Source organism: Girardinichthys multiradiatus, chromosome 6 (genome assembly GCF_021462225.1).
Source record: "Girardinichthys multiradiatus isolate DD_20200921_A chromosome 6, DD_fGirMul_XY1, whole genome shotgun sequence".
Classification (NCBI taxonomy): Eukaryota; Metazoa; Chordata; class Actinopteri; order Cyprinodontiformes; family Goodeidae; genus Girardinichthys; species Girardinichthys multiradiatus.
The window spans coordinates 6,086,227-6,101,671 of NC_061799.1; the positions used below are offsets into that span (position 1 = coordinate 6,086,227).

The following is a 15,445-nucleotide window of genomic DNA, read 5'->3' on the forward strand; positions in this document are numbered from 1 at the left end:
TATTCCCAGATTCTAGTTCTCCAACCAGTCTGACTGACCTTTAGCTGTTTTGCAAAGAAAAATGGATAAGATTTCAGTCTCTGGATGTTCAAAGCTAAGGGATTAATTCCCCAACAGTCTTAGAGCTGTAATTGCAGCGAAGGAAGCACTGAATACAAATGCTTGTAAAACGTTTCGGAATTTTCTTTTGTTAAAAATAATTAAAATCAGTTTTAATTTTGCTGCTATTTCAGTCATGCACTACGCTGTTAGTCTATCAGAAAAATGCTTATAAAATAAGAAATAAATCATATAGAAAATAAATTAAATCAGGTCTGTATCTATAAGATGACAAAATGTGGAAAAGTTACATTTGCAAAGAACACTGTGTGTCAGTGCTGTACATTTATCACACACTGGACCTGCATTTGCTAAAAAGCAGAGCCAAAATCACAGGGTTTCACAATTGCTCATACTTCTCTTAAGGTTTAAAATGTGCTAAGATGCATTACCTCTTAGTTTTGAATCCAGAACAGAGTTTGTATATTTCATCAACCTGCAAAGTCAATCAGATCTCATAAGCCCAACAGAACAACCTGTAAGAAAAATCCTCTAAACAATCCACAAACTATTGTTATTAAATGATTCATACACAATAAACCAGAATGCAGCACCTTTGCTTGTGTTCAAAGTTCATTATGAATCGGGCATCCTTGGCCAGAACTGCAGCTGACTGCTGAGCTCCTTTCCTTGTCGAACAAAACTACAAACAGTACAAAAAGAAAAATAACATATTAACTTTAAACTAATAATATCAACCAAAGGGGGTAATACTAGCTATTAGAAAGTAGAGTGACCAGACCGTTTCTCTTTATAGAATACACTTTTGTTGAAATTGTTTGCTTAATGAGTCAAACGAGTTTAGGTTAGTTTTGGGGTGTTTGGTGCAATTAAATAACATTGTATTCAAGAGGTAAAGACTAAAAGATTAGACATCGATTTTTAAGCGTTAATTTAGAAAGAACCAAACATTTAATTAGGTTACGTATTTTTTACAGAACTGTACAACCATGAAGACAGAAATAAAAAATAGAAATAAATTGTGAGATGACATAAAAAACACCAGACTCCAACATTAATGCCATTTTGCTAATTTACATTGGCTCCTTTTAATGTTGTTTTCAATTTTAACTGTGTTCTAACAATTTCTAAATCATTTATGTAGCATTTCCCAGTTCATTTTTGTATACAAAAACAAATTATATATAATACATCTCAAGTGTTTCATCAATAATTAATAAGATCGAGTTGTCCACTCACCACTAGTGTAGGCTTCTGATCAGAGTAAGTCTGTATAATGTTAGCCATCTTGTAGTTGAGGGACAAGTCAAACTTGAACTCTGTTTGGGTCCCACTGCAGGGGAAACCCAGGACCACCTTCCAAAGCTTTACTGGACGGTGACTCTCATCCATACTCAGATACGTGGCCGGCTCACTCCCATTGGACAGCCAGTCTGCTATCTAATAAAGACCAGGCAGTTCTTATTTCAGTCAGAGACTACTGATTTGATAATACATAGACGGAGCTAACACCCCTCACACCTAACTGAACCTGTTTCTCAGATACCTACGTCAGATATGTTGGGGATTGTGGCTGATACCGCCACAATTCTCATTGTGACGCCTGCCTCTGGAATCTGGGATGTTCTGTATGAATTCACTGCCTTCATTCTGCTCACTACCACTTCCAAGGTGGCACCACGGGTTGTATCCTTCACCACGTGCACCTGGAAATACATTTTTATGACACAGGTAAATCTAGAAATGTCTGGGGTTTAACAGAAACTCAAGTGACCAGGTAATATAAAGTTGACCAAATCTTTTTCAAAGTATATATTTTATTAACATCAAAGACAGCTCTGAACAAATATTTCTGAGACATATTTGGACCTAAAATATCCAATATTGATATTGCTGTTATGGCCAATAACAAATATTGTATTTACCAACCTTATATGTCCCTACCCTTTCAACACCATGACCACACAGAGCTGCATATGTTTTCTGCTTCAGTTAAATGCCCCACAATCCTGTGCTGCATCACTATCACTGTCACATAAACATTCAACAACATGATGGAAATAAATATTGGTTATCAATATTGGCCCGGTTTTACTTATGGGACCAATATGTTAAATAATGACTAACATCCCTCTCAAGAAGACTTGAGGCTGTGAATGCTTCCCAATGTGTTTCAAAAATATTTAGCCATGAGTGTGAATCCTTATGAAAGACTGCATTAAGAATCTTTTGGCAAATAAAAAAAACGTTGCAGATCTTTCTAAAAGCTGTTGTTATTATGGGCTACAGTAAGATTTTGTGGAAAAAATAACTTAAATCTATGTTGGAGTAAGTCTACAACATAAAACTAAATCCTGAAAAAGTGAAAGGCTGGTAATACTTTCTGGTGGCAATGTATGCTAAAAGGAAAGCACTATGATTTTAATTTACTTATATTACGTGCTGAGGGCAGAGGCAAGTTTTTGCTATGCAATGTCTAATAAGAGTGACCACTGAACATCTACCAACTAGCAGATGAGGCACTATTAACATCTGAAAGTGATGCACTGTGCAAAATAACAGACATTACACACTGACCTCATCAATAAGGAAGAGTCTTACAAGCTGCAGCAAACAATTATCCTTCCATTTCCTTGTCATGCTGTCCCACTTTTCCTGATATATAAATACAGGAATACAAATTAACATAGTTTTAACTTTATCGAGAAAAACAACATTGGATTTCAAATGAGAGGTTTTCTTCAGTTGGACTTGTTTAACTTAGATGCAAAGTAGCATCACACACAGGCGTGGTCACGATGATGTGGGAGTCATGAATCTCGAACAAGTCATCGACTTCTGTGTCACCAGTCAGCTCCTTGCAGGTCAGCCCCAGAGGACCGAACTTCTTGCTCCAGTTGTCATAACACTGGCTGCATAGAGCTTTGATGGGAGCCACTGGTGAGAACAAACAGTAAGTCTGTTAATAAGGAACACCTATAATTTTATTTTCATTTTGCATCATAACAGTAGTCCCAGCTGTCAAAGGAAGACATTGTTTTGAGGTAACGTTTTATCAGATGGCTTTAGTGCTAAATATTGCCTTGAACAAAATGATACTGTGTGCTCTCTACACATGCACCAATCAGGCTTCTCTTGGCCAATGCCCGTTTTATTTTTACAATTTTGTTTTTTTTACGTCTGAACTGCAGATTCTGATTTTAAGTAATTCACTTTTTTAAGAAAAGAAAAATCTGTTTTCTTGATAGAGGTAGTGGTTTTAAGTTCAATAGAAAATGAAGTAGTGGGATTATTCAAAGTATACTAACCTCTCCTTGAGTGTCACTAAACTCAAAAAAGTACATCTAAGTACATGTTGCTGGTTTATGCATTTGTAGACCAGAAATAGTGGGAGTTAGTGGTCCTGGTGTATTTATTGAATAGGAAAATAAATTTTTTTTCAGTATTTGATGTACTGATAACCAACCACAGCCTATCATAGAGTAATTCGACGCATCTCAGTTTCTCACTATATACAGCTTTGACTTTTCTCCATGGCTCCTGTGTCTCCATTAACAGGCGAATGATGGCGAGCTCAAACAGAACTGTTTTACCCGATCCAGTGGGAGCACAGACTACAAAGTTCTTATCTGTGTAAAGAACCTGCAAACAAAGAAAAAACAATAACAATCTTATGTTATTTATCTTATTCAATAATATATATTTGAATGGTCTTTTAATGCTTACATCATCCAGAGCTTTGGACTGAAGGTAATTGAAAAAGGGAAACTCGCTGAAGATGGATCTAAATCTCACGGCTGTGTTGCATGTTTCAGGAAATCGTTCAATTTGCAAAATAGTTTTTCAGGTTTTTCAAGCATAGTTTAGAGGTGGACCAGGAATTTGGAAAGGTCTTTATGTACATGAAACAAACAGAAAAAGATACGGATTTCTGAAACTGGGCGCAGAACTTCAGAGCCAGAAGATCCTAAAATGGAAGCATATCAAACGTGATGGTTGCTTTCTGTCACATTATTTATATATTTATGACAATTAAGAAAGTTGAATCAAACAAAACACAAACAATCTTTTAGAGATAGAGTGAGTTCAGAAGTTCCATAATATTAATGTCTACAACTTCAAGTGGTTACCACCTAGCGACCAGTTTGTTTCATTACAATGAAGCATTGAATGGTGGGAGCTTACCTTAAGACATCTCATCATACCCAAACACTCTATGGCAGCTACTGCCACAGTTAGAAATAGGAATCGGCTGCAAAGCTTTGCAGAAACTATTATTTGATAAACTATGTGACTCTGTCTCTGTGACTGTCAGTGTTGAGCACAACCTTCTATGTACAGAGGCTGAGGCGTCATCGGTGGAACGAAGGCTCTCTTTGTGTTCTTGTCCCGCATTTCTGCATGTGGCGCCTGCTGCAGGGGTCGGACGCTTGCTGCAGATGAGCCCAGAGGAGGGGTTAAGCAGGGGAAAGGAGGAGCTGCATGGCCAACTGCAGCCTGTCTCGGTTGGGGAGCACAAGGCATGGTCGCCATGGAAACCGGACTGAGAAAAGTTTGAGGTGTAGACGTTTTCTCACTACTGCTGCTATAGCCACTGCTACCCTTGAGGTGAGTGTTGGTTGACAAGTTGCAACTGTTGCTCAGCACAGGACTCTTAAACAAGCTGTTGTGGGAGGAAGGAGAGAAAGAGGAACTAAGGCAGGAAGGTAGACAGAAAAGGACGACTGTTGCTGAACTGTAATTAAGAGGGGAAAGAGCATCAAGAAGACCATTATGGAGGATGATTAAGCATCATCTCATGTTCTTTCACAAAACTCTCCACTGATAATACACTGCCTTCCCAAAAAAAAGTTGCCACCAAAACAAAATGGTCATACAATCTAATATTTTGTTGAATTGCCTTTAGCTTTGATTACGGCACGCATTCGCTGTGGCATTGTTTGGATAAGCTTCTGCAATGTCACAAGATTGAATTCCACCCAGTGTTGCATTAATCTTTTACCAAGATCTTGCATTGATGATGGTAGAGTCTGACCGCTGTCCAAAGCCTTCTCCAGCACATCCCAAAGATTCTCAATGGGGTTAAGGTCTGGACTCTGTGGTTGCCAATCCATGTGTTAGAATGATGTCTCATGCACCCTGAACCACTCTTTCATAATTCAAGACCAATGAATCCTGGCATTGTCATCTTGGAATAAGCCTGTGCCATCAGGGAAGAAAAAATCCATTGATGGAAAAACTTGGTCATTCAGTATGTTTAGGTAGTCAGCTGACCTCATTCTTTGAACACATACGGTTGCTGAACCCAGACATAACCAACTGCAGCAACCCCAGATCATAGCACTGCCCCCACAGGCTTGTAGAGTAGGCACAAGCCATGATGGGTGCATCACTTCACCTGCCTCTCTCTTACCCTGATGCGCCCATCACTGTGGAACAGGGTCAATCTCAGACCATATGACCTTCTTCCATTGCTCCAGAGTCCAATCTTTATGCTCCCTAGCGAACTGAAGCCTTTTTGTCTGGTTAGCCTCACTGATTAGTGGTTTTCTTAAGGCTACACAGCTGTTCAGTCCTAATCCCTTGAGTTCCCTCCGCATTGTGCATGTGGAAATGCTCTTACTTTCACTATAAAAAAAGCCAGGAGTTCTACTGTTGTTTTTCTTCGCTTTGATTTTGCCAAATGTTTAAGTGATCGCGGATCGCGGATCACGATCAATCAGAATTCTTTTCTGGCCAGTAGTTTCTGCAATGTCCTTAGATGTTTTCTCTGCTTGATGCATGCCAATGATGTGACTCTTCTGAAACAGACTGACATCTATTCCACGACCACGGGATGTGTCTTTCGACATGGTTGTTTAAGATATGAGAAGCAACTCATTGCACCAGTTGGGGTTAAATAACTTGTTGTGACAGGTGGCGACTTTTGTTTTGGGCAAGGCAGTGTATTTGTAATACACCTATATTTAGGAAGCCGCAATATATAGTTTAATAATACTCGTACATACTGAATGAAAAGCAAAACACTGTGCATCGAAAAAGACAAACATAGTGCCATGCAAAAATATTCATACTTTTTGAACATTAATACATTTTATCATTTGACAATCACAAATTGAATAGCGTTTTATTGGATTTTTTGATGGACTAACACAAAATAATGAATTACTACAAAAAATTGTAGAACCACCTTTCAGCTAGGCCATTTTAAAACATGAATGTTTTGATATTAGCCAGCGTACCCCAACTTCAGTCCACAAGAGCTGGTGTCCTGCATGTTTAGATGTATCCGTTTTCAACACAGCTGTATCAAAACAATGATTTATTCCTGTGCCTCTACAGAACTTGATGACATACTGAGAAGGTAATTTAGTCATAATTAGTCATTTAGCCATTATAAATATTATCATATTTCAGCTGGGTTGGAGCAGCAAAACATCTAAAACATGCAAGCAACTGGCTCTTGAAGACTGGAGTTGCATTATACAGCATATACAGTATAGGCCAAAAGTTTGGACACACCTTCTCATTCAAAAAGTTTTCTTTATTTTCATGACTATGAATATTGTAGCTTCACACTGAAGGCATCAAAACTATGAATTAACACATGTGGAATTATATATTGAACAAAAAAGTGTGAAACAACTGAAAATATGTCTTATATTCTAGGTTCTTCAAAGTAGCCACCTTTTGCTTTGATTACTGCTCCACACACTCTTGGCATTCTGTTGATGAGCTTCAAGAGGTAGTCACCTGAAATGGTTTTCACTTCACAGGTGTGCCCTGTCAGGTTTAATAAGTGGGATTTCAAGCCTTATAAATGGGGTTGGGACCATCAGTTGTGTTGTGCAGGAGGTGGATACAGTACACAGCTGATAGTCCCACTGAATAGACTGTTAGAATTTGTATTATGGCAAGAAAAAAGCAGCTAAGTAAAGAAAAACAAGTGGCCATCATTACTTTAAGAAATGAAGGTCAGTCAGTCCGAACAAATGGGAAAACTTTGAAAGTGTCCCCAAGTGCAGTCGCAAAAACCATCAAGCGCTACAAAGAAACTGGCTCACATGAGGACCGCCCCAGGAAAGGAAGACCAAGAGTCACCTCTGCTGCGGACGATAAGTTAATCCGAGTCACCAGCCTCAGAAATCGCAGGTTAACAGCAGCTCAGATTAGAGAACAGGTCAATGCCACACAGAGTTCTAGCAGCAGACAAATCTCTAGAACAACTGTTAAAAGGAGACTGTGTGAATCAGGCCTTCATGGTAAAATAGCTGCTAGGAAACCACTGCTGAGGACAGGCAACAAGCAGAAGAGACTTGTTTGGTTCTGGTTCCCACCGTGAAGCATGGCGGAGGAGGTGTGATGGTGTGGGGGTGCTTTGCTGGTGACACTGTTGGGGATTTATTCAAAATTGAAGGCATACTGAACCAGCATGGCTACCACAGCATCTTGTAGCGGCATGCTATTCCATCCGGTTTGCGATTAGTTGGACCATCATTTATTTTTCAACAGGTCAATGACCCAAAACACACCTCCAGGCTGTGTAAGGGCTATTTGACCAAGAAGGAGAGTGATGGGGTGCTGCGCCAGATGACCTGGCCTCCACAGTCACCGGACCTGAAACCAATCAAGATGGTTTGGGGTGAGCTGGACCGCAGAGTGAAGGAAAAAGGGCCAACAAGTGCTAAGCATCTCTGGGAACTCCTTCAAGACTATTGGAAAACCATTTCAGTGACTACCTCTTGAAGCTCATCAACAGAATGCCAAGAGTGTGCGGAGTAGTAATCAAAGCAAAAGATGGCTACTTTGAAGAACCTAAAATATAAGACATATTTTCAGTTGTTTCACACTTTTTTGTTCAGTATATAATTCCACATGTGTTAATTCATAGTTTTGATGCCTTCAGTGTGAAGCTACAATATTCATAGTCATGAAAATAAAGAAAACTCTTTGAATGAGAAGGTGTGTCCAAACTTTTGGCCTGTACTGTATCTATATGTACACCATGACTCCGTAAAGGGAGTCACTAATAATTTGTTAAAATATGGAGAAACTTGGACATTGCTAAAACTGGATGTTTGTCCAAAACAGATATAAAGGTAAAAATGAACCTGGTGAATGACAATGCCAAGAGGCAAACAGCAACATTAAATGAACTGCAGGAAATAATACTGGTTGTGTACTGCATGAGACAGCAGTCCCCTGTATTCTACATATGTCTATGCTAAGGAGTGGGGTGCTGAGGCAGGATTCTTGTCTTCCCAATAAAACATCCTGGTCTAGCTAAAATCTTCCAATAATCTTGTGGGAGAATGGATTATGATCTGAAGAAACCAAAACCTTGAACATTTGGGCCAAAGTTGGGCCTGTCAGGTTTGTTCAACAGAGAAAAGGCACAGTCCATCAGCTAGAGATCGCTGTTACCTTGACAAAGTTACCAGCGATTTTTGGCCAGATACTTTAGTTGTCTGTTAGAAAGATGAAAATTAAGAGAGATTTAATGTTTCTGTGTTAATGATCTATACATTAATGAAACATTTAAACCTGCATTTAAATTAACATAAGGGGGATAAGATAAAAGTTCAGAAGGTCTAAAATCACTTAGCTAAAGTTCAATTCTAAAATTAGCAGAAAATCTGTGGGGCTACCTGAAGAGGGCTGTGGACAGGAGATGTTCTCAGAATCTGATAGATTTATAGATTTTGAGCAGGGTAGAGTGGGCAAATTACATCAAGTCAAAATGTGGTATGTTAATAGATGTCTGCCATATATGATTGAATCATGAAATGTAATCAAAAGGTGCTTCAACAAAGTCTTAGGCTAAAGATGTGCACCCTTAAGTATGTTTGTTTTCCTTCTTTTCTCATTTTAATTACACAGGATATAGGTTACATTATATTTGGAAAAAGTCTTCAAATGATTTATCATACTCTAACATCACAAAAACCTGCTATTTTAACAGGAATGTGTACACTGTGTATGCTGTACTTTGTGTTTGACTATCATGTAGAATCCCAATGAATTGAATTGTAGTTTGTGGCTGTAATATGACAAAATGTGAAAAGGTTTAAGAGACCTTGAAACTTTAGCAAGACACTGTGTCAGTAATCTTGTTATCTAAGACACGCCTAAATAATGGTCAGTATCTGCCTGCTAGGAAGGAAACTTCTGTTAATCTGCTTTTTATGGAGAAATCTGGTTATATGCCAGCCATCTATACCTAAACACTGCAGGAAATTGATACTGCAATCAAATACAGACTTCATCTTAGTGTTCAAAATATGGAATAAATGGTGATCCCGGAAAACGATGAGCATATTGTCTTCGATCCAGTTTAATTCATTCAACTCTGATGAGTGAGTGACACTTGCCTTCTTCGTAAAGTTAGACCAGGCAAGCATCTGCTAAAGGCTGCATGACGAGAGTCCAGCCAGGTTTCATCTCCCTCTCTGCCACTCAGAAGGCTACCCTCAGAGTAATCCTTTAGCCCTTCATCACCCGAGCGAACATCATGCCCGCTGGGGTTGCTGGTGCCATCACCTTGAGTCTCCTCAAATTCTCTCTCTTCATCATTAAAACTGCATAAACAGTTGACATCTGAAGATAAGGCCATGAGTCCTTTTAAATGAGGCTGGGACTTCTTGGGTTTTGGTTTGAAACCTGCAAATAAATCAGGAGGAAAGGGAAGCTGCATTAACTTGTAACATTAGTGCTTTTGGCTAATTGCATTCATGATATGAAAAATCTGAAGGGGAACTTCCCATTTTAACTTATTTAAATTAACCTTTAAATCTATTAACATGATTATTAAATAGATACTTTTCTAGGGCTTTTTCTAGGGCTTCTACAGATCAGTCAAAGTAGTTTATTCAAGTTAGGTGAAAATAATGTTGCTTAATTCAGAGCACTACATACTGTATAAGTCAGAGAAAGATTCAGCCTCCTTTTGCATATCCTGAGTAGTTGGAATATGTGTAAGAGGTGGAGGTTCATCTAACTGCCACTGATTGGCCTCCGGGGGCAACGGTCTTCTGTCAAAAACAGTTCAGAAAAAAACAAGAACATTTCCATTGACAGAGGGCAATAAAACTGGGATTGTATTGTGTGGCTCTAAATACTTACACCTTGTGTACAATAGGCTTCTCAAAAAACAGACCGTCCAAGAACACCATGCAGTCATCTGCGTCAAACATCACCCCAGATAATGCAGACACTCATCTAAACGTGAGCTGTAGCAGGTTAATCAACCTGGGTACTGGTGAAAGAGGTTTGGCTATAAAAAAAGAACAAAGAATGCATGGCACAGACAGACTAGCTACAAATATTTCTCTCATTATCTTTAAAGGTACACTGAAGCCCTGTTCATGGCGCAATCAGAAGCACAAAGATCAATCCAACAGCACATTTCCATTGTGTTATAGTCCTATTCACTTGAAATACCCTAATTATTTTATAACTGTTAAATAACAATTATTCTGTTATATAAATATATAGAAGGAAGGTGGGTTAATACAACGTCTGATAAAATATCTATAAGAAACACTACATAGTGATAGCAACCAATGTTGTTTTTTTTCAAATTCAAATAAATTATTAATCATTTTATTTTTATACAGTAAAGCCCAAAATGATTCATACTGCTGTCAGATTTAGATTTAAATTTGTTTTTAATTCAATCAAGAAGGATAGAAAATAAGAAAACACCACTTGAAATACAATAAAAAATTGTAAAAGGATTATCAAGCTTGGATCTGTTTTTATTTACAAGTGATTAAAAATCGCGGGTTGGAAATTATTTATACCTTTTTCATTAATCAAAGGAAAAATATTATTATTACAGCCATCAAGCCGTTCTTATAGTTGCTAAACAGCTTTTCTGCATGTTTCAACTTGGTTTTGTTGTGATCATCTTTGGGATTATGCCAATGATCTTGTTTTCGATAGAATACATTTTATTTAAAAAATAATCCCATAAAGTCATGACAGCTGAGAGGTAAGGGAATGGATGTCTTTGTAAGTTTAGCAACTGTACTAAATAGAAACCTAGGATTATTATTGTTATCTTCTATTAAGGATGATGGGAAATAAGCTGTTCTGGCTTGGAGAAGTATCTTTTTATACAACTGTAGGCTATTTTTCCAGATTACGTAGGAGTCCTCTAGGTGTGCAGAGCGCCATTTTCTCTCCAATTTACTAACATTGTGCTTTAAAGTACGCAGCTCTGAATTAAACCAGGAAGCCAGCCTCCCTATAAATAATTACCTTCTTTTTCAAGGGGGCTGCATTGTCTAATGCACCACACAATGATGAAGTAACACTATGGACAAGAGAATCAATTTGTGAAGGGGAAGAAACTAAATTATTGCCCTCCACTGTGTTTTTCTGTGATAATGAGGAAATTAAAAGTGGAACAGATTCTTTAAAGGTTGTAACAGCATTGTCTGATAATGATCTACTATAATGAAATTTTCTTTCAGGTGTGGAGTACTCGGTTAAATTAAACTCAAAGGTTATTAAAAATTGTTCAGACAAGACAGGGTTATGAGAAAATATTGTTATTTCTTTACACTCAATGCCATATGTCAGCACAAGGTCCAGAGAATGAAGACAAAGGTGGGTAGGTTTGTTAATGTTTTGACCAAAGCCAAATGAGTCTAAGATAGCATTAAAGGCTATATTTAGGCTACCACTTTTAGTGTCAACATGAATGATAAAATCCCCCACTATAATAACCTTATCTGTATTTAACACTAAATCAGATAAAAGGTCTGAAAACTGATCTAAAAATTGAGAGTAAGGGCCTAAATCGGACTGAAAGATGATTGCTACTCCTCCTTGCCCAGTATTTCCAGGTATGTGAAATTGTAAATAATTAGTAGGAGTTGACTCATTTATAGTAACATAATCCTCTTGCTGCAGCCAGGTTTCTGTGAGGCAAAATAAATCTGATTGTCACAAATCAGGTCACTAACTAGCAAAGTCTTTGAAGAGAGAGATCTTATGTTCAGTAAGCCACATTTGATTGTCAGTCAGTGAGTCATTTTCTACTGCTTATTCCATAGTGGGTCGCGGGGGAGCTGGTGCCTATCTCCAGCAGTCTATGGGCAAGAGGTGGGGTACACCCTGGACAGGTCGCCAGTCCATCGCAGGGCAACACACAAACAACCATGCACACACTCATTCATACACCTAAGGACAATTTAGATTGACCAATTAACCTAACAGGCATGTCTTTGGACTGTGGGAGGAAGCCGGAGTACCCGGTGAGAACCCACGCATGCACGGGGAGAACATGCAAACTCCATGCAGAAAGACCCCCAGTCAGGAATTGAACCCAGGACCTTCTTGCTGCAAGGCAACAGTGCTACCAACTGTGCCACCTTGCAGCCCATCACATTTGATTGTTATATTTTTTTTTTTGTCTGAGTTGTGTTTATTTTTATGAGATTTTCATGATTTCCTTCCTTTATATTATTTTTTAATCTTTTCAGTTTTGGTCGTGGACTAGACTGTCTTAATAGGGTACTTGGTAGGTAGCAGTACAGAAGCTGCAGAGAGGAGTGTTAAAATACGACCCTGCTTCCTGGTCTGAACCCTGGGTTGTCAGAGTTTTGGAGAACTAATAAATTTGGCCAGATTCCTAGAAAGAAGAGCTGCTCCATCCAAAATTAGGTGGATGCCGTCTCTCCGGATCAGACCAGGTTTTCATCAAAATGTTCGCCAATTATCAATGTAGCCCACATCGATTTCTGGACACCACCTAGACAGCCAGCGGTTGAATGACAGCATTCAGCTAAACATGTCGTCACTGGTCAGATCGGGGAGGGGACCAGAGAAAATTACGGAGTCCTACATTGTTTTGACAAACTTACACACCGAAGCAACACTAACTTTGGTGACCTCCAATTGGCGTAAACGGGTATCATTACCGCCAGCATGAATAACAATCTCAATGTATTTATGCTTATCCTTAGCCAGCAGTTTCAGGTAGGATTGATGAGATGCCAGGCAATTTACCAGAGTTACAGGAGTTTTTTCTGGCTGTATAGGCAACAGAGTAACCCTTTCTCCACATCTTGCTGTGCATTGTCGGTCAGCTGACTGAAAGAAAGCTACTGCATTATTCCCTCACTTGCAAGAATGATTAATTCTGTTTGTACATATTTCAAAAAACACTGACAAACATAATGTGAAAATTAAATGAGCATCATGTTTCTTACCATGGTAAAACTGTTTTACAACTAGTTGGCAAGCTATGAGTGGCATATTTTTAAAACAGTTGACTGCAGGCTTGCAATCAGAGCAGAGAGCCCAACTAATTAATCAGCTTGTTATTAGTCTATAAGAAGCAGAACCGCAAAAAGGTGTAGTATTTAGTTCACTTGACTGTATGCTTCAAAATCAAAACAATAAATACAATTTGTACATATTGTTGTCAAAACAGTAATAGTCAATGTGCTGTTCTTTTTATAGCAGCAACAGTTGAAATAATTGTTGCTTTTATGTTTTAGCTAAAAACAATTCAATGACCTTTTATTAAATAATACAACAAAATTAGTTTGATGATTGTACAGGCATCAGTTTTCATGTCTACAGCAGTAAGAGCAGCTGTCGATCCAGGGATGACATTTTAGGGTCTCTTGGAAACTTCATTTAGCATCTTGTGGTCTGCTATAAGGGTAGACCATTTTTCATACAGTGGAATGATTGACTTCAATTTCTTTTTAGACCACTTTAAACCCCTTACCAGATTCACAAGGTACTAAAATCTACTTTGTGAGGCCTCAGGCATCTCTTTGTATCTCACCATGGTGTGCAGTCTCACTTCAACAATCAGGAGCACCAAACTAAATGTCTGACTTGTAAACAAAGCAAACCTCCTTCAAAATGGCGAGGCTGTGTGGGATTTGTGCCAATTGAGATTGTAATAGTGGTTTTTATTCCACCTTTTGAGGTTTTAAAAATAATTTTCTTCTGTTGAAATTGTTTGGCTATATTGTTTGAAATTTTCAGTATTGTTAAAACTGATAGTAAATATCCACTATTCAATATGTCCAAATATGTAAAAAGAAAAGCACACACTTCAATGGGGAGTCATTATTTTTTCATATTACAGTGACCAAGTTACCTAATATTAGCAAAACAAGCTAATAAAATATTAATAATGGATTTCTCTGTATTTTGTACTTCAAAACACTATATTTTGTACTTCAAATGACTATATAGTACTGTTAAAGTGAAAGATTTAATTAAATACAAGTCCTCAAAAGAGTTTTTACAACTATCACTAATTTTTATATTCAAGACAGCCATATTGGATTTTGAGATAATGGTTGAAACCTTCAATCTCCAGTGCCCAACTTGGACGTTTTGACTTATGAATAAAATTAAATGCATCCCATAACCAATCAAGCACTGCTATTAGAATACTATATGTTTTTAGCTGTTATTTTGGTTTTCAGACACAACACAAACTAAAAAAAGCCATGTTGAATTACAGTTTTAATTGTACACCAAGCTTGGAAAGCTGTTATGCATAGTTTGACAGCCACTGTACCAGTGTGTTTAGAAGGCTTTCAGCTCTAAAGAATATTTTTTAATAAGTATTACATTTTTAAAAACAATGTTATCACTATAACCAATTTATAACCTGTCAGGGTGCGTCACAGGGTTTTGCTAGCTTAAATATGCTAATAACCAACTGCTGTCAGTTATGACGCCATTTTTTCAGTTTGTCTACAGTTGAAAAAAGACATAATTCATTTTAAAACGTATCTTTGTATACATACCTCTAACAATAAAGATATTCGTCCATATTTATTCCACCATTCTTTCTAAATCTGGAACATATGCCTTGACCCTCTCTATCACTCTTACTCTACAACAGCTGGAGGTTGAGCTCATATAAAACGCAGTAGCTATTACATTTGCATGCTTTTGTTTTTGACAGGTCTGTGTTCAGATGTTACCACGGCGCTACATGTGAAAACTGTAAAGTGGATCGGTCCGTGAAATATTGGCATGCTGTGATGCTTTTAACATTGTGTGTGTGTAAACGCGTCTTTCCAGTGGACTGGACAGGAAAATTACCGGCCACAAAAACAACAAAGGCCAATGAGAAGACAACCTTGGGCAGCTAGATGGTGGTAACATATAAACTCTCCTGTTGGAAGATGCTTCCTGTCTTTGCCTTATTGGCAGCTATTAACAGGAAAATGTTTGAGTCGCAAATGTCCAACCCAAAACGAATGTTTAATTTATCTTACAGAATTAAACAACGTTCACCCGCCATCACCTAAAAATTCTGCCACCCAAAAGAGATGGTCATTAACTCAGGGTTTTATGCCTCCTATCTGGACTGAACCATTACGCTGTCTTTCGGGGG

General features: G+C 38.1%; 1 protein-coding gene across 3 annotated transcripts in view; it reads right to left on the reverse strand.

Moving 5' to 3' along the window:
- hfm1 (helicase for meiosis 1) overlaps positions 1 to 15,035 on the reverse strand; it is a 30,476-nt gene extending 15,441 nt beyond the window's left edge. The window contains exons 1-14 of one of the 3 annotated variants that reach the window (XM_047367269.1): positions 14,850 to 15,035; positions 10,183 to 10,333; positions 9,976 to 10,088; positions 9,432 to 9,720; positions 4,389 to 4,723; positions 3,986 to 4,027; positions 3,787 to 3,857; positions 3,570 to 3,702; positions 2,846 to 2,997; positions 2,638 to 2,715; positions 1,611 to 1,766; positions 1,300 to 1,500; positions 654 to 742; positions 492 to 535 (exon numbers count right to left, since the gene is read on the reverse strand). In XM_047367269.1, the coding sequence (XP_047223225.1) occupies positions 492 to 535; positions 654 to 742; positions 1,300 to 1,500; positions 1,611 to 1,766; positions 2,638 to 2,715; positions 2,846 to 2,997; positions 3,570 to 3,702; positions 3,787 to 3,857; positions 3,986 to 4,027; positions 4,389 to 4,723; positions 9,432 to 9,720; positions 9,976 to 10,088; positions 10,183 to 10,253 (1,774 nt within the window). In that variant the 5' untranslated portion in view covers positions 10,254 to 10,333; positions 14,850 to 15,035. Of the gene's footprint in view, positions 1 to 491; positions 536 to 653; positions 743 to 1,299; positions 1,501 to 1,610; positions 1,767 to 2,637; positions 2,716 to 2,845; positions 2,998 to 3,569; positions 3,703 to 3,786; positions 3,858 to 3,985; positions 4,028 to 4,388; positions 4,724 to 9,431; positions 9,721 to 9,975; positions 10,092 to 10,182; positions 10,334 to 14,849 lie in introns of all 3 variants that reach the window. The other 2 variants (XM_047367268.1, XM_047367267.1) reach the window with 2 other exon arrangements.
- Positions 15,036 to 15,445: the final 410 nt, after the last annotated feature.